Consider the following 25,049-nt stretch of genomic DNA (forward strand, 5'->3'; position numbering starts at 1 on the left):
CACCCTCCCTGCCTTCCCTCCGAGGTTCGACAGCCTATTCCATGCTTCTATGTCTCTGGATCTATTTTTGTTTATTGATTTATTTTGTTCCATATATCACTGAGATCATGTGATACATATCTTTCTCTGACTGGCTTATTTTGCTTAGCATAATATTCTCCAGGTCCATACATGCTGTGGCAAATGGTTTAAGAGTTCTTTAAATATATATATATATATATATATATATATATATATATATATATATATATTTTACATTAATTTCAGAGAGGATGGGAGAGGGAGCCAGAGAGAAACATCAATAATGAGAGAGAATCATTGATCACCTGCCTTCTGCATGCCCCCTACTGGGGATCGAGTCTGCAACCCAGGCATGTGCCATTCACCGGAATTGAACCTGGGACCCTCCTGTCTGCAGGCCGACACTCTCTCCACTGAGCCAAACCAGCTAGGGCTGTACCACTGTTTTTCTATCCACTCATCTGCTGATGGGCACTTAGGCTGTTTCCAAATCTTAGCTATGGTAAATTGTGCTGTGATGAACATAGGGGTGCATATATTCTTTCTGATTGGTGTTTCAGGTTTCTTAGGATATATTCCTAGAAGTGGGATCATTGGGTCAAATGGGAGTTCCATTTTTAATTTTTTGAGGAAACTCCATACTGTTCTCCACAGTGGCTGCACCAGTCTGCATTCTGAAGTACTCTTCATGCAATTTTGGTGATAATGTACCTTTATTAACAAAAATGATAGTTATTAAAATACTTAATGGGTTTATTCTTTTTTTAGTGAATCAATACAAACATTCCTCAATATGGAAAAATATAACCCACATAAATAACAGTTCTTTAAGGTTCTCAATGATATGTAACAGTGCAGAGGGATCCTGAGACCAAAAAATGTGAGAACTGCCGCCCTTGGATGCCTTCTCCTTATCCTGCTGACCAATCCCAGGGCAGAGAGTTAAGATATTACAGTGTTGACTGGTCTCTTTAAAAACCTTCCCTGACTCCCTAGCTGGTTTGGCTCAGTGCATAGAGCATTCGCCTGCAGACTGAAGGGTTCCGGGTTTGATTCCCGTCAAGGACTCCTCCCTGGCTTGGGCCCTGGTCGGGGCAAGTGCAGGAGACAGCCAATTGATGTCTCTCACATTGATATTCCTCTCTGTCTTTCCCTCTCTCTAAAAATCAATGGGGGAAAACATCCTCTGGTGAGGGTTAAAAAAGGAAAAAAAAAAAAATCTTCCCTGATGGACCACAGTCTACTCACTACCCCTATTCTGCATTCCCTCTTCAGTTATGCTGTTCCAGTTTCCCCTGCTGCATTCAAACCTCTCTGGTTCTTGGCAGATAGGGGTAAAGGAAGTGATATAATTTCTCTGGGATGGACAGCCCCTTCCAGGTGCGTCCTGAACTCAGCGGTCCTTTCTAGGGAAGAGTCCGATATGTTCACATCATGTCATAGGGACACTACCGCCTGGAGAGGCCTAAGGAGAGCGGGAGGGCTCAGAGGTATCCTCCAGCATCCTCCATCACCAGGTGAGGTGAGGCCCGCCCCGCCCCGCCCCGCCCCGCCCCGCAGGTCCCTGGCTTTGCCTTCTGCCGCCAAGCAGGGAGCCAGGATCCGCCGGCTACGGCCCTTCACGACAGTCCCAACGCTTTCCGGCCGGCTGCTCCCTGCTGACGTGTCAGGGAGGCGGGGCTTAGGGGAGCGGCCCCTCTCTCGTGGGTGGCTGCTGTGGATGACTTACCTCCACAGAACTATGGCGTTGTTTGCCCGGTCCTCGCGGGCCGCGTCCGGCTCAGGTAGGCTCAGAGCCCCACCCTGCGGCGGAGGGAGAGAGGGGCGCTGGTCTCAGAGTGGCGGGGACAGGAGGACTGCCCAGGGGGTCCTGGGGATGGGGCTTATAGAGAGAGGTTGCAGCCTGCAGTTTGGGGTGACGGTGACATGCGATTAGCGATTAGGGGGCTGTAGTGTGAGAAGTTCTGGGGCATTGGCGCGTCCTGGAGGAGGGGCTGCCCTGCAGGGTGTTCTGGTAGAGATCAGCGGGAGAACCCAGGGAGGCAGAAGCCCTCGGATTGTTGGGGCTGTTGATTTGGGAAGGAGCCGATTTTAAAGCACCTCCACCCCACACGTGCACACATATTTCTCCATTTATTGGTTACAGATAAAGCACGGAAAGACAAGACTGCACAGACCTCAGGCCCCGGTCAGGCCAGCCGCATGGGGAAACTCTTGGGTTTTGAGTGGACAGATGTATCCAGCTGGGGGAGGCTGGTGACACTGCTGAATCGGCCAACGGATCCTGCAAGCCTGGCTGTCTTCCGTTTTCTCTTTGGTAAGTCCAATTTCTGAGAGGGGCCAGTGTGATTGGGGTGGGAGAGTGACAATGTGAAGGTGATTTGAGATGGACATCTAGAAAACGTCAAGTGCCTGCTTTCAGAACTCGGAAACTGGGATTAGAGTCTGCGCCCGATCATTAGCCTTTGCTTTTCTCTTGTTCCATAGAGAGGCCTCTTATACCTGATTGCTTGCATCAGAGGCTTATAAACTTTGGGAGTATCACTGCCTCCCAACCTTGTCTATTTCTTGGTTACTTACTTAGTGGACTTTCCTCCCTTTTTCTCACAGCAGAAGACATCAGTGTCCTGGAAGAGGTTATTTGTGGAGTTTAGGATCAAACCCAGCTTTGACTCCTCTGATTAGCGTTTGGAGGCCAGAAATGCTTTGATCTGAGGCTATAGCAAATATAGAGGCAGAGGAACAGGGATTAATTTTCCTTATGTCATGAATGTGTTCAGTAATTACACTAAGGACTAGACTTTAGAGAAATAGCAGACATGTTGGCTGTAACTTCCTAATCCAGAGCTCCCGCTTGGAATGGGTTATTATGATATGCTGAAATATTAATCCCAATAGGCCAGTGGTTCTCAACTGAGGGCTTTTTTGTTGGGGGGAGGGGGCGCGACACTTGGCAATGTCCGGGGACATTTTTATTTGTCATATGTGGGGGGCAGGGATAGGTGGCTACTGGCATCTACATAGGAGCCAGAGATGCTGCTAATTGGACCTATGATGCACAGGATAGTCCCTCCCAGCAAATAATTAACCAGCCCCAAATGTCAATGGTCCTGAGGTTGCGAAACACTGCCTTAGCTGGAGCTGCTTCCTGACCTGAGTAGCCCCTTCTGTTTACCCCAGTGTGTTGGCCAAATACTGCTGTTTTCTGGGTATGCCAGGAAGTGGAAAAGGTTGAGAAGCAAGCACCATCCTTGAGCACTTTCTGTGGCCCAATGTGACAGACCTTTGTAAATATTAACTATCAAAACCTGAACAGCTTTTATAGCATTTTGTATGTTTCTCTCATTTAATCCTCTCTGTAACCCTGTAACATAATATGAGCCCCTTTTTCCAAATGAGGCATTGGCTTAGTGAGGTACAGTAGCTGATCACACAACTGGCATAGTGCCTATCACATAGGAGACACTCAGTAATGTTTGTTGGATGAATGAATAAATGGTGAAGCCTGGTTAGGAAAGAAGTCTGACCTTGGAGCTAGATTCAGTCAACTGTATTCAAATGTATTCTACTGCTTCCTTTGCTGAGGCCTAATGGCCCCCCTCTCTAACTGCCTTCTCAGGGCTGTTGATGGTGCTCGACATTCCCCAGGAGCGGGGGCTCAGCTCCCTGGACCGAAGATACTTGGATGGGCTGGAGGTGTGCCGCTTCCCCTTGCTGGATGTCCTGCAACCACTGCCACTTGACTGGATGTATCTTGTCTATACCGTCATGTTTCTGGGTGAGGGGAACAGGGAATATTGATTTGCCTATCTAAAACAGAGAAATACAAAGTATGAGCAAGGTCTTGGGTTCCTTATTCACTTCTATTGTGACTCATAATTTCATCTTCCTGATTTGTGTGTCATCTGAGCTGTGACCCCATAGCTCTTTTTAAAAATATTAAAATAATTTAATTTTGATTTGGTTGTACCTGGTTATAAAATGTCTGATGTCTTTTCTTAATCCCACCCACAGCCTGTCCCAGGGGAGCTGGGCCTGTGGTGACCTTTGACCTCTTAATCCTCTCCCCCCACAAATCCCAGGGGCACTGGGCATGATGCTGGGCCTGTGTTACCGGATAAGCTGTGTGTTATTCCTGCTGCCGTACTGGTATGTGTTTCTCCTGGACAAGACGTCATGGAACAACCACTCCTATCTGTATGGCTTGTTAGCTTTTCAGCTGACATTCATGGATGCAAACCACTCCTGGTATGAATCTAGGGAAATAGAGGGGAGGGGTTGGCTGGGTCAGGATGTTTACCAGAGATAGAGGCCCATTGAGGTCCTAGAATTTGCCCCAGCAAGAATAATTTCAGCAATGCTTTGCAAAGGTCACACTTTAATTTGGATGGATTTGGGAGGGGGAAGAGTCAGCGAGGTTGTGGCACTTGGGATGACAAAAAGCAAAATGGCTCCATTCCCACCCCTTCACTCTTTCCGTATTTCCCCAGGTGCCTTGATCTGTGCACTTCCTGTAATCTTCTTAGAAGAAGAGAAGACTAAAGCCAGACATAGCTGTTTTTAGATACTTCAAGGGTGGTCATGTGGAAGAGGGAGCAGACTTTCTCTGTGTGAGCCCAGAGGTGCAGAGTTAGAGCACAGAGTAGAAGTTGCTGTGAGGCAGAACCATGTCAGAAGGAGAGGGCCCACCAGGGCTGCTCAGCAGCGCTGTCCTGGGAGGAGGTAACCTCTTCCACCTCTGGTTTAGGTGACCATCTTTCAGGGGAGGTGGAGAAGGGGTCTGGAAACCAGATGGCAGGGCAGACGACCTTTAAGGATTTTTCCCATTATTAAGTGAAAAGCAAACATGAGATCTCAGTAAGATGGGTATAAGTAAAAAATCTCAAGCATTGAATTAATTAGCGATTTATCAGTCATTAAGTTTCATTTGTTAACACACATATAGATACTCCTTTTGTAAACCATTAGACTCATTCAGAATGGCCAGCTCTGATCATACAGAATTAAGAGACAGTTTTGGCAGAATACTCCTGAAAAAATTTTTTTTAAAAAACTACATACCACTTACTTACTGATGGATTTCCAAATACCATGCTAAACACTTTAATTTTTCCTCAGTATAACCCCATGAGATCCATAGTGCTTTCTCCATTTTATAGATGACACTAAGGCTTAGGGAACTAAAAGATTTGCCTAAGGTCACATAGCAGCAAGAGGCACAGGTGAGAATTGAGGTCTCCTTAGCTGTAGACCCCAGTGCTCTTGACCACAGTGTAAGCTGCCCTTCCCCAACTTCTCGGCTCATTCATTGTCTTCTTGAAAATCTGCTTTGCTTCTGCCTCCCCAGAGTACATCTTGTCTTAGAGCCTGCGTTTATCCGTTCTCTCCCAAGGTAGGCTGTTAGTAGGGACCCTCTGGCATTAAATCCTGGCATCCAGGTCTACAAGTGTCAGTTTGTTTTGGATATTGAAAAAATTTTTTAATATATTTATATAAACCTCAAACTTTTTAAACAGTTCCTTAAACTCATTCTTTACTAAATTCAGTCATATTCTAGCATTGTAGTCTTTTTACTGACGTTTTCCATTAGGACTAACTAATTTGCTAAGTAACTAATGGTAAACACTGAACTTTTTATTGTTATAACTCACTAGTAAAATTTCTGTTATAAGTTAAAATAATCACTGTTCCAGTTTCCTCATATAATTCTAAAGGGCCTCAAAATAGTCCAGAGGACCAAAGAGGGTATGGGAGTTGACCTGAAATAGATTATTACATTTAAAAAGGAAGGTGGAAATGTGGCTGGACTAAGAAGCTCTCCTCAATCCTTACCTTACTTGGTGTAGGTCTGTGGATGGCCTGCTGAATACCCGGAAGCGGAATGCTCACGTGCCTCTTTGGAACTATGCTGTGCTGCGTGGCCAGGTACAAGATCTTAGGAAAGAGGGAGGTGTTCTTTGACAGTCATTGTCAGCATGGCCGTCCCACAGCAGATTGCACTCTACTCTGCCTCCCTAGATCTTCTCTTTCTTCCCTTTTACTGGAAGGCTAGGCTGGCTTTTCTATTGTTTCCAAAACCCTAATCTCTGGGCTGTCTCACCTTGTCATGGAAAGAATAGGGCTTTGCCCCTGCCAGGTTAGAATCCTCATGAGAGACAGAATAATACCTATGCTTTATGACTCTCCTTGGTGCCTAATACTGTGCCTGGCATTGGTAGGATGTCAATAGATACTCATTGGATGAGTGAATATCTGAGATGAGTGAATAGAAGAATGGAACTAATCTTCCTTGGTCCCTGAACTGAGATGAGAACTTACTCTTTTTTCTTTTTTTCTTTCTTTTTAATTTAAATTCTTTATTGTTTAAAGTATTACATGAGTCTCCTTTTTCCCCCATTGACCTATCCCTGGCTGCTGCCACCCCCCAGCACATGCCCTCACCCTGCTACTGTCTGTGTCCATTGGTTATGCTCATATGCATACATACAAGTTCTTTGGTTGATCTCTTACCCACTTACCCCTACCCCTTCCTTCATAGGTTGGACAGTCTGTTCGATGCTTCTGTATCTCTGGTTCTATTTTTGTTCAGCAGTTTACTAGCATGTTGTTCATTATATTCCACAAATGAGTGAGATCATGTGATATTTATCTTTCTCTGCCTGACTTATTTCACTTAGCCTAATGGTCTCCAGTCCTTTTTTTTTCTTTAAACATTTGTTTTGCATTTTGCGTTGGCAGATTTTCATTGTGTACTTCATTGCGGGTGTGAAAAAGCTGGATGCAGACTGGGTGGAAGGCTATTCCATGGAGAACCTGTCCCGGCACTGGCTCTTCAGTCCCTTCAAGTGAGTGGCAGTCAGGGCAGAGGCCTCACTGAAGCACAGGTACAGAGTGGGTGACTCACCTCTGTCATGTCTGCAGTAATAGCTGCTGTTCCTACTTTGCCTAAATTTGCAACATACTTTCCTCTGTCCACTCATCTCCCTATTCAGCAGAAGGCTGACCCTGTGAAACTTATGCTGTGGGTGGCAATGGAGGGAAATAAATTTAAAAAGAAGGGGAAAGCCCAGCCTGTGTGGTTCAGTGGTTGAGTATCAACCTATACACCAAGAGGTCTCCCAGTTCAATTCCTGGTCAGAGCACATGCCCAGGTTGCGGGCTTGATCCCCAGTAAGGATTGTGCAGGAGGCAGCCTATTGATGATTCAATCCCATCAATGTTTCTATCTCTCTCTTCCTCTCCCTTCCTCTCTTTCTGAGATCAATACAAACATTAAAAAAAAAAAAAAGTAGAGGAAAAAGCTAGAACTAGGTGACTTGGTGAATGAGTTGGTTGCCACCCCAGCCTCTCCAGGACTCCTCAGCCAGTGTACTGAGAAGATGGACAGTGTCCCTGCCCTGACAGAACCAGTGATACCAACTCTTCTCAAAGCAGAAGTTCGCCTCTCTGACTTCTCTCTTCCTCCCATTTCTTCTCTCTTTTTTTACTTTGTTCTTTTTCCTCTTCCCTGGTATTTCTCAGTTCCTGTAGTTTGACTTCAGAATCATATTGGTCAGGCATTCACCTTTTTTTAAAAAAATATATTTTTATTGATTTCAGAGAGGAAGGAAGAAGGAGAGAGAGTTAGAAACATCCATGATGAGAGAGAATCATGGATTGGCTGCCTCCTCCAAGTCCCCCACTGGGCATCGAGCCCACAACCCGGGCATGTGCCCTTGACCGGAATCGAACCTGGGACCTTTCAGTTTGCAGGCCGACTCTCTAACCACTGAGCAAAACTGGCTAGGGCTAGCATTCACCTTTTAAAATTTCTTCTCATTTGTAACCTCTATGCAGAGCCTCCCTGCCACAGCACCCACACTTCTCCATCAGATTTGCCCTAGGAGATTTGCCCTTGCTTCTGACAGAGCGTGTGTTGAAAACAGCTGGACACCTAATGTGCGTGGAAATGTACAGGGGTTGGAAAACCTCTGGGGTGTCTTTGTGCAAAGTTCTACCCACCTGCTGTGGTGGCTCCTTTGGCAAGGACAGGGTAGCAGAGGTGCATTTGCTGTGAGTGTGCTGTGTCAGCCAGGCTCCCAGTGGGCGGGTGCCTGACCCTGTCCCTGGTGTCCGCAGACTCGTATTGTCTGAAGAGATGACTAGTCTGCTGGTGGTGCACTGGTGCGGACTGCTCCTTGACCTCTCAGCTGGTTTCCTGCTCTTCTTCGATGCCTCAAGATCCGTGGGCCTCCTCTTCGTGTCCTACTTCCACTGCATGAATTCCCAGCTTTTCAGCATTGGTTAGTACCTGTCGTCTGGTAGGAAATAGGAAACCACAGGGAGGGACTTGCCAGAGGCATTGTTTGGGTCTGGGAGATGATGATGGGAATAGCAGCCACATTGAACCTGATGCAGTCACTGTGGCATGGAAATAAATTGGGAAGAGAGAATTGGGACTTCTGGGCTCAGCTAGTATGCTGTATAGTAAGGAATCTCTGGGAAGTAAGTATCCTTTAGTTAAGAACTTCTTTTATCATAAGTGAGATACTTGAGAGAGGTTTCTTAAGGGAAAGGGGTTAAGGGGATTACCCACATTTCCCCAAACCAAACTCCTGAAATGCTTTTCTCCTTGCTTTTGTAGGTATGTTCCCCTATGTCATGCTGGCCAGCAGCCCTCTCTTCTGCTCCCCTGATTGGCCTCGGAAGCTGGTATCTCACTGCCCCAAAAGGCTGCAGGATCTGCTGCCCCTCAAGGCTGCCCCTCAGCCCAGTGCTTCCTGCATGTATAAGAGGAACCGGGCCAAAGGCAGCCAGAAGCCAGGGCTGCGCCATCAGCTAGGCACTGCCTTCACCCTGATCTACCTCCTGGAGCAGCTCTTCCTGCCCTATTCCCATTTCCTCACCCAGGTATGTGTAGGCTGGGGTTAGCGTGGAGAGTGGCAGAGAGACAGCCATAGGGAAAGAATGGCTGGTTATGTAGCCCTTTCTTGATAGAGGATGGGATTAGCCTAAGAACCATTAAGCTGATTTCCTCTGCCCTGCCTTCTCAGGGCTATAACAATTGGACAAATGGACTCTATGGCTATTCCTGGGACATGATGGTGCACTCCCGCTCCCACCAGCACGTGAAGATCACCTACCGTGATGGCCGCACTGGCGAGCTAGGCTACCTTAACCCTGGGGTGAGATTTCTGATGCTGATGCTGACAATGTATTGTTCTTCAGAGCTTCCTTGAGCTTTGGGGTCTGATTTGGTCCTAAACACAATTGTAAAATAAAACAAATTTGGGTCATTCCCCTTTCTCAGGAGCCAGGTTCAGCCTTCTTTTATGTGGGTTGAAACAGGGCAGTGTCATTCACCTCCTTAAACTGAGATTAGATTTAAGAAAGGTAAGTAAACCACTAGCCCAGCAAGGAAAAACTCTTCCCCAAAAACAAGGTCAGGTTTTTTTTCCTGGTCAAAACAACCAGATCTCTTTGTCCCATTAGCAGTGCATGACTCATCCAGGAGGCAATACAATGAGGTGGGACTAATATGGGGGTTTGGGACAGGTATTCACACAGAGCCGGCGATGGAAGGATCATGCAGACATGCTGAAGCAATATGCCACTTGCCTGAGCCGCCTGCTTCCCAAGTACAATGTTACTGAGCCCCAGATCTACTTTGATATCTGGGTCTCCATCAATGACCGCTTCCAGCAGAGGTGGGCAAGGGGAGCAGGGAATGGGAAAAAATGAAGTCCAGCTCCTTTTGCCAAGATGAATAATAGGCCACGCTCCCCAGTGCTGTCTTGCTTGAAAGGCTGTCCTCTGGTGCATGTCCCTGTAGACTTGGTTGTGGGCATAGCTGATTGCTTCCAGCAGGGGGCCCCATCACCCAGAAGAAAAGGTAATATGACTTGTTCTGCTAGAAACTTAACACCATTCTCAGATGGCCACTAATCCTCATTCTTCCCAGTGCTCCAGAATCTCTTTCCCCTCTGTGCCTCAGACTGGTCATAGCATGCTGACACAGGCCATGTTTTCTATCTGGAAACCCTGTTCCCTCTCTCTGGGAATGGTGATGAGAGAAACAGAACTGGAAATTCTGATGGGTAGGTGGCTGTAGCCTTCTTAAAACATGGTTTTCTTTCCTAAGGCTTTTTGACCCTCATGTGGACATCGTGCAGGCTTCCTGGTCCCCCTTCCAGCCTACACCTTGGCTGCAGCCACTGTTGATGGACCTGTCTCCTTGGAGGGCCAAGTTACAGGAAATCAAGAGCAGCTTGGACAACTATACTATGGTGGTCTTCATTGCAGATTTCCCTGGTATGGAAGAAAGCTAGGAGAGGCTTTGCTGTCTTTCCTCTGTGCTTCCTTGGTCAGGAACCTTGCATGTGGTGGAGAGGGGAGGAGTACTTATGGTGGGAGGAATGTTTTTGAAATCTGAGAGGTGGTAGTGGTGAAGTGTGATGTTTGTTCTGGCTGGAAGTGAGTTCACTCACAGTGGGCATTGGGGAACTTGGTTGTCCCTGTCAGGGCTGCACCTAGAGAATTTTGTGAATGAAGACCTGGGCAACACTAGCATCCAGCTGCTGCAGGGGGAGGTGATTGTGGAGCTGGTGGCAGAACAGAAGAACTACACTCTTCAGGAGGGAGAAAAAATGCAGGTATCTTGCTGGAATTAACAATAGCAGAAAAGTTTAGATGAGTGGAGTTAATTTATTATAGACTCAATGTTTTACCATAGCAGTAATGTTGTGGGGGCTCGCTCAAAAAGTAAAGATTCCTGGGGCTGTGAGTAGCCTCATCTAGGATTCTAGAGGTCAGTTCCTTTGGACTCCAAAACACAGTAAGAAGAAAGATGCTCGGTGGGTGGGGAGCGGGTGGTGTTAGGAGCCCATAGGCCGACTAGGAAAAGTTTAAAGAGTGAAATATATTCATTTCTATCCCCTGCTCAGTTGCCTGCTGGCGAGTACCATAAGGTGTACACAGTGTCACCCAGTCCTTCCTGTTACATGTACATCTATGTCAACACTACAGAAGTTGCACTGGAGCAAGACCTGGCATATCTGCAAGAATTGAAAGAGAAAGTTGAGAATGGAAGTGGTGAGTAAAGATTCGGGCTGAGGTAACCCCCGAGTACAAGAAGTTAGGGTTGTAAATGAGGATCTAGCCATTAAAAATTGAACTTGAAGCCTCTAGCTGGTGAAAGGGGAGTTGTAGGAGAGAGAATGCTCTCTCTCTCTCTCTCTCTCTCTCTCTCTCTCTCTCAGTGATTCCTTTTTGCTGACTTTGAGCAGAAACAGGACCTCTACCCCCCGAGCTGCAACCTTTGCTAGAAGGGGAAGTAAAAGGAGGTCCTGAGCCAACACCTCTGGTTCAGACCTTTCTTAAACGCCAGCAAAGGCTCCAGGAGATCGAACGCCGGCGAAACTCCCCTTTCCATGAGCGATTCTTCCGCTTCTTGCTGCGAAAGCTCTATATTTTTCGCCGCAGGTAAGTTTTACCCACAATACTTGTTGCCATCAGATATTTGCAAGTTGGGTAACTTCTCTGATGAGAGTAACAGTAGGGACTCTGTCCCAGGAAAGGACAGTCGAGGGCTAAATAGCTTTTCCCCTCCCTTCTCTTGTCCCTGATTTATTTATTTATTTATTTTTTAAATATATTTTTATTGATTTCAGAGAGGAAGGGAGAGGGAGAGAGAGATAGAAACATCAATGATGAGAGAGAATCTTTGATTGGCTGCCTCCTGCACGCCTCCTACTGGGGATTGAGCCTGCAACCCCGGGCATGTGCCCTTGACTGGAATCGAACCTGGGACCCTCTGGCCCACAGGCCGACACTCTTATCCACTGAGCCAAACCAGCCAGGGCTCGTGTCCCTGATTTAATGGAAGAGTAAATGATGTGTGTCTGACAGCCTGCTGTCTTGCTCTGCCTCAGTTTACCTCCAGCCTCCCCATGGGTTATTCCTGCCCCACCCTGGAATCCTACCAGACTGTATAAGGAGTGGGGTGCCTCCAGCTGGGATATGCGGGTCCCTGTGAGGCAATTCTCATTTGTGCCTGTGTGAGAGAAGGTAGGACCAGGTGTCCCGTTAAGGGCTTTGGTAGAAATTCCCATGTTGAAACAGGAGTTTGGACTGGGTGGCCTTTTTCCTCTTTTTCAGCTTCCTGATGACTTGTATCTCACTTCGAAATCTGGCATTAGGTCGCCCTTCCCTGGAGCAACTGGCGCAAGAGGTGACTTATGCAAACTTGCGACCCTTTGAGCCAGTTGGAGAGTTGAATCCTTCAAACACAGATTCTTCAAATTCTAATTCTCCTGAACCAAATTCTGAGCATATCCACTCAGAGTTCTGAGGGGGGCCAGATATTGGGTACAGATGTGGGAGCAGCCAGTCACAGGACCATTACCCGTGCAGTGGAGATTTGAAAAAACTTTTAGATATTTACATTTTTCTTCCTTGTCTATAGCTCTTTTAAATTCAGAGATGATATCTTATAGGAAGGAGCCAAGGAAGTAAAGCAAGGATAAGATTTATCAATCCAAGGTTTAGAGGCTAGGCAGGGGTTAAAAGCAATGTGAAAAGGTCCTTCTTCGATAAAGGGGAAAGTCAGGTTTAAAGTGACTGGCTCCTTGGGGAAAGAGATTTTATGTACCATGATGAAAATAGTAGCTAAGTATTCTCAAGTACTTGCCATATGCACAATGCTTCACACAGTGCCTACATTACATTTAGTCCTTAATGGTCATTAGTCTTATTTTACAGTTGGAGAAACTGACATTGAGAGGTACTATAATTTGCTCAGAGATAAACCTAGTTAAGGGATGGATTGATGGTTTGAACCTCATGTCTGACTTAAGGTCCTTCACCCTGTCTCTTGTAATTTTGAGAATCACAGTAATTCTGAAATAATGTAACTTAAAACTTGTCTTAATTGTAAGTATGATGATTAGGATGGTGATCAGGTTCTGAATGCACAAATTTTCTCTTCACTATAATTCTGGTTCCTTCTTAGTTTCTCATATCTATGTATCCTGTAAGTTTTTCACTAGCAGTTATGAGAGTAGTTAGGATAGCAGAGTTAAAAAGGAAATTTAGATTATTGGTATTAGTATTTTTCTAAAAACAAGCTTAATATTTAGCATTATTCTAGCACTTAGTGAGAAGGTAAAGTATTAACCAAACTTGGTGAGGGATAAGGGAATGTAGGTTTGGATATACAAGGAAACTCCTCAGATCCATGAATGTTCAAAGGCCTGGCACTGGGCTAGGAAGTGAGAATGCAGTTTTAAAAAAAGAAAAGAGCTCCTGGTCTGGTAACAGACTGGCAGTCCCAGTACTTTGATAAAAGATTGCATCTGTTTTTATGCTTCTCTTCCCGTGCCCCACCCCACCTAACCCTCCTTGGACAGTGGGCTCAGGGTTCTTTCCCATGCACTTTTTTCACTGTACACACTATTTTATGGTTTCCATTGATGCTATGCTTAGATTTCTTTCCTGTGCCCTAGACCTATATGTATCTGTCTCTACCTGGATATCCCAGAGCTTTCAAACCCTGTCCTGAGTAGAACTTAGCTTCATTTCCAACTGAAGACCTTCTTCTCCTTTATTAAGTGAATGGCAACTATATTTTTCACCTTCTGAGTCATTAGTCTCAAGTCTTTTCCTCATATTTCTTATAATTTCAAGTCCCATCAGTTCTACCTCTTATTTCTTAAATCTGTTAATTTCATCTCCTCTGCTATAGGGAGATCAGAGCAGGGCTACCATGAAGATGTACAGGTTGGGCCAAGTGGGGCCTGGCAGTAAGTCCCTTTGATTCATACAAGGCATTGTATGCAATGGCTGTGCCACAGGGACTTTTTTTTTTAACCCTCACCCGAATTAGAGTGGGAGGGGGAAAACAGAGAAACAGATTGGTTGCCTCCCTAGAATTGATGTCTAGAGCGTCACCAACCTTTTGGACCTCACGGACCACCAGTTGGTGACCACGGGAGGGAGGGGAGAAAGAGAAATAATTGGTTGCCTCCCTATCGAACCTGCTACCCAGCCAGCTACGTGCCTGGGAATCAAAGCCGTGACCCTTTGGTGTGTGCAGGCCAGCACACTAGCCACTTGAGCAACACCATCCAGGGTACCACAGATATTGAGCAAGAATGGTGTGGGGGAAACTGCACAACTCTTGACACAATGTACCTCAGCACTGTCCTTTGCCAGTAAGTTCTGCTATCTTCTGTTCCCGGGTCCACCACCCTCTCCCCTTTGATAAGAATAGCAGCTTTCTCCTTCACTTTGGGAGGGGACACTCACAAGGGTGCCACTATTCCCAAACTGCTAGTGTACCACCTCGTGACTTGTTTTCCCGGTGAAAGTGCTGGGAGGATGGGATAGAGGGAAAGAGTGGCCATCTTAACACTGGTAAACATTGTTCAATGGAATAAGTCTGGGTTATTCAGATTTTAGGAGGAATCACGTCTATGCAACTGTGGCCGTTTTGGGAGGTTATCCATGTCCGTTTACCCAGAGGCATTTTAGTATTCTATGGCCAGCATTTGGATCTCCGGATTGATGTTGCCCCTTTTAAAACTTTATAGAATGGCAAATGAACTGTTTGACATTCTCTTCTGAACTCTTTTTTTTAAAAAATATATTTTATTGAAACATCAATCAGCAATCAGTTGCCTTCTGCACGCCACCTACTGGGGTTGTGCCCGCAACAAGGTACATGCCCTTGACTGGAATCGAACCTGGGACCCTTGAGTCCGCAGGCCTACGCTCTATCCACTGAGCCAAAGCGGTCAGGGCTCTTCTGAACTCTTAACTACCGTTTCATGCCTTTACTACACTCTTCTCCCTGGGCTCCTGCTCCGCTGCGTCTTTAAAATCCTTTTCCCCCAAAACAGAGGAAAAGCACCTCTCCTTCAACATCTTCCTAGCTATCTATAAGGCAGTTACTTCTCTGGTGCTGCCCCTCCAGCCTGCAGGGGTTCTCATCCTCAGATCCCCTTTATTTGGCCAACGCAGTTATTTGTCTGCAGACAGCAGTGCATTATCTAAGTGTTCCAAAACTTTCTGGAGCTTTTCCCTGTCATGAAAGTTGAAGCTCTCAAGTTTCTGAGCAAATTAGAGAAACTCTATATTCATACTAAGATTTAACTGCGCCACCCCTCCATTTCTAAATTTTTAAGCCTCCAGGTAAGCAAGTATAAGCAAGCATTCCTTGGGTCTCACATTTGCAGCAGGTCAAAGTAAAAGTTGAAACACTACTTGATTTCCCACATGTGCTGGTGTAAACATATGCCAACTGGCACGTGCCCATCTATATACTTCAGCTCCTAGACTCAAAAAAGGACAGTTCAAAGATATGTGGAATAAGTTCCTTTTATAAACTGCCACAAATTTAGAGTAACCCATTGGAAATTTGTATCTTCACTGTTATTTTAAATAAATTGTTATTATCCTAGCTTGGAAGTTGTTTCCGGTTTAGAAACTTTTCAACTTGCAACCTCAAATACCTATTTGAAAATGGGTTTATAGATTTTCAAGATTGAACATTACCACTTACTTAATACAGATATCCCCTCCTCACTTTCCAAATTTGCAGTAGGCCACTTCACTTTTAAAGACCTGTTAGTATCTGTTTGTGCTGATAGGAATCTGATGAGGCTTTTTGCATTCATGAAAAAACAAAAACAGCCAACTATTACAGAGCCTGTTTTAGTGAGTTTTATGCCCTCAATCTTAGATGATGCAAAACATTGGCAGTGTAGCAATGGCTGCTGCAATAGAGACACATGAAATTTTGACCATTTCATTGGCCAAAAACGGTAGTGCTTAAAAAACCAAACCTTGAACTTCCTTAGTGCTGGGGTTAGATAGGATTTATAAACATATTAAATGCCTGCAGTCAGGATTGAGATGATTGCCCTGAACAATGGGTAGAATTACAATTAATCAAGGTCAGAGTATGTTCTCAGATCACATTCATACCAAATACTTTTAAGAAATGGACACAGTTAAGGTAGAACCTAGCATTTTATTTAGATCTTCATTAAACTGTTGGAATTGAGAACCAGACATACGTAATAAACCTCCAAAAATAGATCCTGAAAGGCACTTTCTGCTTAGGGCAAGCAGTCATGGAATAAGCATGTAAACAAGCTGGCTTCTCTGTACCACACCAGCCAAGTCAGCTTTCTCCATGGCCAGCTGCACCAGCTCTGCCCTCCCTTGTTAACACCAGCCAGAACCCCTGTAGGTCTAACCCAAGGTTTTTCTGTAGGACACCTTGGCCTACCTGGGAATGCTGGAAACATATTAAAGGAATCATGGTGTTGAGGGAAAAAAAAAAAAATCTTTTAAAAGCTGCCATCTGAGGTGATGGCTTCTCTGTACTTACGCCATACCCCAGAATACAATAAATAAGCAATTAGAAAATGTTCAAGTATGAAGGGATTTTCCTCCTCCCCGCCAAAAGCACTGCTGTCTGAAGGAAGCTGGTTTCTCTGTAGCTACACCAGCTGTTCAGAAAGCTCATTGGACCTGGTTTTGAAAACAAAACAAAGTTAAAACCTTGGGAGGAATTATTGTGCAGTGTGGAGTACTTAGTCTTTCTTAGAAAGAAAAAAAAAAGTTATCTGGTACCAAAGTGTGCAACCTACAGACCCTCAGGTACTGCCCTATGACTTCTCTGTATGATATCACAAGGGTGCCAAGTGCCTGTTTTTCTAGAGCTAGGAGTTGGTGGTTTGGCTAGTGCTGAAACCATGCATAGGATTGTAAATAAAACCTTATTACGTACGTCCAAGACAGCTGAGTAAGTGGAGAGATTTGATTTGGTGCTGTTTAAGAGATGGCAATTAAGAGCATAAGCACCAGGGAGATGGTTCAATGGTAACTGCCTTTTTTTTTTTCTGTCAGGCTAGAGCTCCATCTGGAACTTGCGTTACATGCAAGAATGATTGAATAGGGAACACTCCCTGACAAAAAGCTACATAATTAGAAATGGATCATGTTATAGGGAGGATAAGGAAAAGCTTCACATCCATAATAGAGCTGGAGACATTACAAATTCATGCTGACAGGGCTGTGGCATTGCCAGACAGAAGCTATAATAATGGAACTACTAGTACTTTACGTGCACATTACAAGGACATTTTCAGCATTTGGTGAGAAAGTCAATGCAATTAGAATTTTAGGGGGTTGGATGATAGGGCACAAAGGTTCAATTTCAAAGCATTATTTACTACAGTGTTGTTGGTTTGTTTCTAGGCAGTTACACGGATCACCTATGCTCACTAAATTCATTATAATGGTGAACAAAAAAACCTAGGGACAGAATCGCAAGCGAACTTACAGTCAGTCCCCCACACAAGCTAAAATTCATGTCATTGACTAGAGTGACTGCAACTGCTCAGGAGCTGAAAGAGGACAGGAAATTTTAGGAAGAAGGGCCCTTTCCCTCAGAGCTTGAAGGCTTCTCTGTAGCCTACGCCAACAAGTCTGGGGAAAAAAGGCTAACACTTTTAATATTTAAGCTTTCTGGGCACTTCCCATGGGAAGCTGTCCCTACCAAAGTGGCCATAGGCTGCAGTCCTCTGATAAATTGGCTTCTTCAGATCCAGATCCCTGGAATATACAAGTCCGTAACTTAATATGTAGCAATTATTTAAAAATTAAGCAAAACAATCAGCAAGACTCATTTTCAAGACTCCTGGCAAATGAGTTCAGTTCTCTGGTGTATGCTAGGAAAAAAGTTTGTGGCAAAAGTGTTTTGTTACTTCCCTGGTGTCCAAACTCCTTGCACAGTCATTAGTAACTATAGTTCTTGTTTTTCGGTCCCTGGCTCAACAAATATGAAAACTTGTCATTATTCTGAGAAATTCCAAGTATCAAAAGCTCATCTAAGATCATGAAATACTTACCAAAGTCCCATATCCACCCCCTACAATGGTTATTTTATTAATAGCCTCGAGTATCCCATTTATCTGTACTAATTTCTTTGAAGTAAACATTCTTAGGTAAGATGAGCACAAAGCCCAATATCAAGTATGGAGGATTCTCTATGGTGGTTAAGCCATGGAACACTGTACTTTCGGATTTTTTCTTAATATAAGCCTGTCCTGAAGGCAACCTAAAAGATAACACCAACATATTCTAGGAATTAAAATATTCCCCCGCTTGAGTAGTCTTCCTTCACGCCTCAGATCAAAATATATCTCTGATATACACACACCCACACCCTTAATAGTTTTCACTAGCAATAGGCTTTACCATCTTTACCTGACAATGACACCAGGGCGGAGGTCAAAATTCTTCTTCACAATCTCTAATAGCTCTCTCTCACTCTTCTGAGAAGTGCCATAATGGAAAATGGAGATAGACAATGGGTGAGAAACTCCAATAGCATAAGAGACCTAAAAGGATTCAAATATAAGAATCAGTCATCAAAAGACTCACACACTTGTGTAATACACTTGTATAAAAAAAGACAAGTAGATAACTACCGAGTGCCCTCCCACTAACATGCCTTTTAATCACTCATTATATAAAAAAAGTATACCTGCACAAGAACCCTTCTGCATAGACCTTCTTTAACAAGGGATTTTGCCACCCAACGAGCAGCATAAGCTGCCGAACGGTCCACCTTGGTATAATCCTTTCCTGAAAAGGCACCTCCTCCATGAGCTCCCCAACCGCCATAAGTATCCACAATGATTTTCCGGCCAGTCAAACCAGCATCACCCTGAAATTATGAAGGATTTAAGTCACTTTATGCCTTATCCTTTCCAGTAAGTGGTCCTAGATCAACTTTGTTAAATGCATATTCTGTATCACTCAACAAATATCCTCAGAAGATTCACATGTAGGATTCAAAAACCTAGAAATAAGGTGGTAGTAGCCAAATTTTTACAAGTAACCATCACAGAAAAGTAAACTGGATTGACATTAATGCCTTACCTGAGGCCCACCAATAACAAATCTGCCACTTGGCTGTAGATGATAGATTGTATCCTCATCAAGGTATTTTACAGGTACAACGGCTTTGATGACTTTCTCCTTCAGGGCATCCCTCATCTCATCAAGACAAACTTCTTCATCATGCTGAACAGATATAACGATTGTGTGGACTCTGATGGGAATCACAGCACCTCGATCCTGCATATACTGCACAGTCACCTTGAAGGCAACACAAGTCATCAGAGTATCAGTCTACTAAACAATAGTTTTGTTTTTGGTTCTCTATCCTAAGTTACAAAAGACAAATGCTATTCTTTTTTAAATTAGTCAGCTTTAATCAAATATCACTAATATTCTGGGCCAGTGTAATAAGCATGTGTTATCACTTACTTGAGTCTTAGAATCTGGGCGTAACCAAGGTAAAGTGCCATTACGGCGCAGTTCAGCCAGTTTGGCATTGAGCTTGTGTGCTAAGACTATGGTTAAAGGCATGCATTCTTCAGTTTCATCAGTGGCATAACCAAACATCAAACCCTAAAAAAGGAAAGTCACCAATGTCATCAATCCAAGCCTTAGAATTTAATGTTAGAAGAGATGCAAATACTGTCTATCTCAATACCTGATCTCCTGCACCAATGTCTTCCTCATTCCGGTCAAGGTGAACACCTTGAGCAATATCTGGTGACTGTTGCTCCAAGGCCACTAGCACATTACAAGTCTTGTAGTCAAACCCTATAACAAAACCAAACCTTAATTAAAAAAAAAAAAAAAAAAAAAAAAAAAAAGCCCACAGCAACACAGTTGACCCTTGAATAATACATCTGCCGCTTGGCTGTATATAGGTGATATAGACAATTGTTTGGGAGTGGGGGGGTCTGGTGTCAGTGGCCAGGTCAGTGCCCTAACCCCCTATATGTTGTTCAAGAGTCACCTGTACTGCTAAAGAAGGCAAATATACTTAAAAGTTAGTACTTTTGGAGAATGGAATAGAGCTGGAACCAAAGGATAGTAAAACTATACAACTGGAGTTAAAGATTAACAGGAACACCCTAGAAAATAGAGCTAGAGAGTTAAAGAAAATATTTGAAAAAATGAGCTTAGAAAAGCCAACTCATTAAAACGCACCTTTGGAAGAATCATCATATCCAATGTGTTTAATGGTTTCACGAACCACTTTCTGGTAGTCAATAGCAGCTCTGGATGTAATTTCCCCAGCAAGAAGGATCATTCCAGTTTTAGCAACAGTTTCTAATAAAAAAGAGGTTTACACTCAAATGTCACTTTTATAAAGTAATTTTCATAATGCTAACTTTCTCATCAGTTGGTAAGAAGCAATAGTGTGAACCTACCACAAGCCACTTTGGCATCAGGATCCTGCAGAAGGTGAGCATCAAGGACAGCATCACTGATCTGGTCACAAATCTTATCTGGAAAAAAAAATTCCTAAGCTCAATTTCTTTTACTGTTAATATAAGCATATCATGCCTCCTTTCTTTTCTTTTTAAACATATTTTTATTAATTTCAGAGAGGAAGGGACAGGGAGAGAGATAGAAACATCAATGATGTGAGAGAATCATCGATTGGCTGCCTCCTGCACACCCCCTACTGGGGATCAAGCCCGCAACCCAGGCATGTGCCAACCCAGGCATGTGCCCTTGACCGAAGCAACCCAGGCATGTGCCCTTGACCGGAATCGAACCCGGGACCCTTCAGTCCGCAGATGCTCTATCCGTGGAGCCAGATCAGTGAGGGCCATGCCTCCTTTCTTATAACCCACAGCTGTAAAGATCTTTCTTTTATAATTGTGGTTGAAACCTACATAAGATTTACCGATTTAAACATTTTCAAGTGTACAATTCAGTAGCATTCCAAATATGGAGATCTTAACCGCTGTATAATTAAAGCACTGTTTTACCAAAAGCCATTGGCCTAAAGACTAAATGCTGGATTTAATGTTACATGTTACTTGAAAACTTGACACCACGGTCTTAATATAGCTGTACCACAAGCTCACCAATTCAGATAAGCCAGCAGAATATCCAGTATGTTTAATACATTTAAACTTGTTATTGCACATGTATTTTATACCCAATGTGGACTTCAGTCCCGTCTCTGCAGTATACCAGACATTTTGAGAAATTAAGTTCCCAAGCAAAATAAATTCCATTGTTAAATAGCCACATAATCGAGATTAATCAAGTGAAAGCAGAAATAAAGTGATTTATCTTCAAATCCACAGCCAATCTAGGAAAGAGCTCTGGAGTATTGATTTTCATTTTCAAACAATACTTAACATTTTATTCTCCAAATTTAAAGTTTGCATTGTAAATCCAACCAATCAGAAAAGGTAAACTTTATTTATCAATTTTTTTCTGATCCTGAGGAACACCAGTTAGGGCAATGAGAAATAATGTCAATTAAAGAGTTAAGACAATGAAAGCAAGGACACTTTACGAACAAAGGGAATAAAATGGCAAATTATTTCGATTTATTATGAGTGGTCCAGGAACAAGAGCTGAACAGACTGGGAAATGCCCAAATGTATTCTGAATCCTTGTTGATTTTCTCCTCTATATTAAAAATTGGGAGAGGGAGGAACAGAATACCCCCCTACCACTTTCCTGAATTTCCTATTAACAATGCAAACTGTACACCCCAGTCAAGGCCAAAGCTCACGACTTAATCTTACAAACTTAGAAATGCCTGTGACTTAAATGATTAAGCCACCTGACCTTTACTCATCAGGACCTTGGGTTTTGTCCTCTCCTATACTAGGTTGTGCTTGTGGAATTTAATCAAAGGCACAACAGACTGACTAGACTGGACCCTGAAATCCACCACACTAGATAACTATGTCATTGTGGTCAACCTCAGGGCAGTAGTAGTCCAGCAAAATAATCTTTACCAGGTGATGTTTCTGAGTACTGATTGCAAGTTCCTTGAAATAGCTTCACTGGTTCACCTGTAAACTGATCCCCGTAATGGCGGACCAGTGGACAAAGCCCAGAGAAAGAAGCGTTAAGTAAAACCCTGTCTAACGGTAAGCACCAAAGGTACTTTAAAACGCAATGGCAGCTTGCGCTTAATTTATGCCTCCCATTCTTTTCAAACGTGGCCTAAATAAGGCAAACCTTCAACGCGCGCTATATTTACTTGGAGACGGTTGCCTCGAAGGGGAGACCATATACTGTCTAAGGGCAAGTCCGTCTTCTCCGCGAGGAGCGACCCAAGCCAAGGAATTCACGGAAGAGAAAGCGTCCCTAGGGACAGGCGCCCAGGCAGCCCGGCCGCTCCCCCGACCCAGATGCCACATGCGGCAGACACGTGGTTGCAGCTGCAATGCGGGGCGCGCGCTCCCGAGGGCCGGGCGCGCGCGCTCCGGGCGGGACGCCCACTGTACGCTATTAGGATGGCGAATAGGAGGAAATGGTGCCCTCCCCGGGTAGAGCACGAGCTGCCACGGCCCCCCGCCCTTCTCGTTTTCTGGAATCTTCTCCATGCCGGAGCGCGCGACCGGGTAGGAGGAAAGGAGTGGAGGGGGGTGGGGGGGGAGTGGAGCGGCGTACACGCGCTGGGCACCGGCGGCGCCACGAGGAAGGCGCGCAGCCGCCGCTCTTTTCACCGCCCGGGGAGCGAGGGCAACCAGTGTGGGAGCCGCCGTCTGCGGGTCCAGCCAGGCCAGGCCCGTCTCCACGACCCGCCCTCTCTTCGCGCCAGGCCCGGTCGCCTCACCTGAGTGTCCTTCTCCCACGGACTCTGAGGTGAAGAGGAAGGTGCCCTCCTCGATGAACGCATCGTGGAAGCCGTTGAGCTGCCCGTTCATGTTGGTGTTGGTGGTGAGTGACAGTGACGTTGAGGAAGGAGAGAAAGCGGTGCGGCGACGACGGCGACGTGCGCAAGCAGAAGACAGAGTTCCACTGAGCGCGGGCTGACGGTGCGGAGCGAACTGGGTGGCGGGCGGCGCGGCCCAATACTTATACCAAGCGCCCCGCGCGCGCCCGGCTCGGCCCCGCCCCTCGGCGTCGCGCGCCTTTGCACCACTCGCGCGGGGGGCGACGGGGCGGCGCGCGCGGGGCGCTCGGGCTAAACCACTCTGTGAGGCTCCTCTCCGGCGAATACTATTTGTAGAAAGCACTCATGACAAGGCGTAAGTGGGAACACGAGCGTACGGGTGCGTCGTGCCCTTCCTGTTCGATGTAGGAGGAAAGGTGACAAGGAATTTATGGGCTGCTCCCCTGTGCTGTGACATGGCACCTCCCTCCCGACCGTTGGCCGGGCTCTCTGTCCGCGAAGTCGCGTCCCCCAGCGGTGGCGGTGGGAATCGTGAAGGTTTTGTCCTCCGGCCCTTGCCCGTGGGTCTCTGGCCGCCCCGCGTCTGGATGCCCGGGTGGCAGGCAGCGCGTGGCCCTCAGCCCCGCGACGGTGGCCATCTTGGCTGGTCCGCGGATTCTCCGCACCGCCTTCCTCATCCCGCCTTGCGTGCCGCGGCCGGCCGGCAAGCCTGAGGGGGACGTCCAGTTGCTAGTTTTTTTTTGGTTGTTTTCTTGCTAGAAAGATGTGTTCCTGTATGTGATTTCTTGGTTAAAGCCTCCGTGGTGAAAATGGCGGAAAAGCAGAATAGTGAAAGTTCTGTCATCGACTTTAACGACTGCAGTCCTCCTTCCACACCCTGCGCTCAAGTTTCTGAAAGAGGCCCTTCCTCCCCCTTTGTTGATCCTTCAGTTCCGGCTTCTTCTCCCGCCCAAGAAACGAGGCCCCTCACATGGCTGACCTTGCGCTTGCTGACTTTTCCTACGTCTTTTTTTTGGAGGGGAGGGTGGGGTCGATGTTTAGAGTGCCATTTCAATATTCTGTTCAAGAGACTGCTGACATTTTTCTTGGGAGAAAGCCTTTGTGTGTGACTAAGCAGACCGCTTGACGAGGTGAAAGGGTCCGTTTCATGAAGCTTTCATTTTAAAAATGTCCACCTGCGATTGTCCCAGTTTTGCTCATTAAAGGAATTCTTGGGAGAGAAGAAAAAAAGAACAAAACTTGAGCCAACAAGGAGTAGGGAGTCAGGAGCCGAGTCCCCGTTGGGAAGGATCCCACAAAGTGGAAAGGAGGGCGGGTGTCACATCGCCTCGTGTAGGAGCTGGGGACTGGGTGCAGGTTTGGCAGGGGCTGCTGTCGTGGCCCAGAAAGCATTCACCTCGGGTTTAATGATGTCATTAGGCACCCGCCTGCTCCTAGGATGGGGGGGTGCATTTCCCTGGGGAAACCAATGAGACCCGCTTTAGCAGCCTCCAGCTGCTTATCCTCAGAGAATTAGGTAGATTATGCAGAACAGTCCTCCCAGCGGTGTGAGGGAGGAGAAGAGTTTGTGATTGGGAAACAATGGAAACATCTGGGCTGTGCCTAGGAGCTTTGACAAAGGTAAAGAAAGGGCTCATCTCTAGACTTCATGACCATATCCATGTTCACTCAAAGCAGGCAATATAAAAGAGAGAATGTGTATGTTATTTGTTGGTTTTTGTTTTTCAAACTAACTTCTTGGAAAAATACTTTTAAGACTATTTCACTTTTTTTAAAGTGTATTTCACCTTTCTTTTTTAAAAGCAGAATGCCAATTAACTTACAATGAGTAATAAAATTGCCAACTGGAGCACATCGCATGTGTAGGCTGGTCAGTGCATTATCTCCCAGAAGAAAAATCTATATGGGAAGCCAGAAAATAATTACAAGATTATTTGATTAATATGGAGTCAGAACAAAGGGATTAGTTAAATTCAATGATTAGCTCATTAAACCCTGATACCTCTATGCTACCAACTCCACAGTGGTGCTGTTCCTGCCAAGGAGATTAGAATCAGCTGTTCATACTTGCTTACCTACTCTTTCTTGCTCATAACATGTAATATATCCTGGTGAAGAGTAGGGATTTTGGAGTCCAGCCTCTGCCACTTATTTCTGTACCTCAGTGTCCTCAGTCTGTAAAATTGAGATAATACCATATGATTGCTTCAAGGAGTAGATAAAATCATGCAAGTATAGTCTTTAGCATAGTATGTAACACATAATAGGTATTTTTTAAATGTTAGCTGTGATAACCCTTCAG

The 25,049-nt window shown here is 45.2% G+C and overlaps 2 protein-coding genes across 3 annotated transcripts; one reads left to right on the top strand and one right to left on the bottom strand.

The window, feature by feature from the left end:
* The first annotated feature begins 1,695 nt into the window (after window positions 1-1,695).
* Window positions 1,696-14,641, top strand: GGCX (gamma-glutamyl carboxylase). Of its 2 annotated transcripts, XM_080683963.1 has the most exons (16): window positions 1,696-1,805; window positions 2,168-2,338; window positions 3,641-3,799; window positions 4,104-4,269; window positions 5,868-5,946; window positions 6,760-6,866; window positions 8,140-8,303; window positions 8,645-8,910; window positions 9,054-9,185; window positions 9,556-9,707; window positions 10,142-10,311; window positions 10,522-10,652; window positions 10,944-11,091; window positions 11,286-11,481; window positions 12,157-12,229; window positions 14,458-14,641. In XM_080683963.1, exons 1-16 carry the CDS (start codon window positions 1,742-1,744, stop codon window positions 14,527-14,529), a joined length of 2,250 nt encoding a protein of 749 aa, XP_080540089.1. In that variant the 5' UTR covers window positions 1,696-1,741; the 3' UTR covers window positions 14,530-14,641. The 2 variants fall into 2 exon arrangements, with proteins under 2 accessions (XP_080540089.1, XP_080540088.1); XM_080683962.1 differs by having other exon boundaries at window positions 12,157-14,641.
* Window positions 14,642-16,010: 1,369 nt separating this feature from the next.
* MAT2A (methionine adenosyltransferase 2A) lies at window positions 16,011-22,955 on the bottom strand. The gene is made up of 10 exons (XM_080683972.1): window positions 22,688-22,955; window positions 20,304-20,381; window positions 20,080-20,202; window positions 19,574-19,686; window positions 19,345-19,488; window positions 18,955-19,173; window positions 18,557-18,739; window positions 18,277-18,410; window positions 17,567-17,622; window positions 16,011-16,536 (listed from the first exon to the last, which is right to left on the bottom strand). The coding sequence occupies exons 1-10, from the start codon at window positions 22,776-22,778 to the stop codon at window positions 16,424-16,426; spliced, it is 1,254 nt and encodes a 417-aa protein (XP_080540098.1). The 5' UTR covers window positions 22,779-22,955; the 3' UTR covers window positions 16,011-16,423.
* Between the last annotated feature and the right edge of the window lie 2,094 nt (window positions 22,956-25,049).

This window comes from Plecotus auritus, assembly GCF_963455305.1.
Source record: "Plecotus auritus genome assembly, chromosome: 8".
Taxonomy (NCBI): Eukaryota; Metazoa; Chordata; class Mammalia; order Chiroptera; family Vespertilionidae; genus Plecotus; species Plecotus auritus.

Excerpts from the sequence above, each read along its gene's own strand:
- MAT2A (XM_080683972.1), bottom strand. The coding sequence starts at position 22,778 with ATGAACGGGCAGCTCAACGGCTTCCACGATGCGTTCATCGAGGAGGGC. Across the intron at positions 19,489-19,573 it reads ACATTGGTGCAGGAGATCAG|GGTTTGATGTTTGGTTATGC; the intron begins GTATTGAGATAG and ends TTCCTTTTTTAG. Across the intron at positions 19,174-19,344 it reads GCCCAGATTCTAAGACTCAA|GTGACTGTGCAGTATATGCA; the intron begins GTAAGTGATAAC and ends GTTGCCTTCAAG.
- GGCX (XM_080683962.1), top strand. The coding sequence starts at position 1,742 with ATGACTTACCTCCACAGAACTATGGCGTTGTTTGCCCGGTCCTCGCGG. Across the intron at positions 8,304-8,644 it reads TTCCCAGCTTTTCAGCATTG|GTATGTTCCCCTATGTCATG; the intron begins GTTAGTACCTGT and ends TTGCTTTTGTAG. Across the intron at positions 9,708-10,141 it reads AATGACCGCTTCCAGCAGAG|GCTTTTTGACCCTCATGTGG; the intron begins GTGGGCAAGGGG and ends TTCTTTCCTAAG.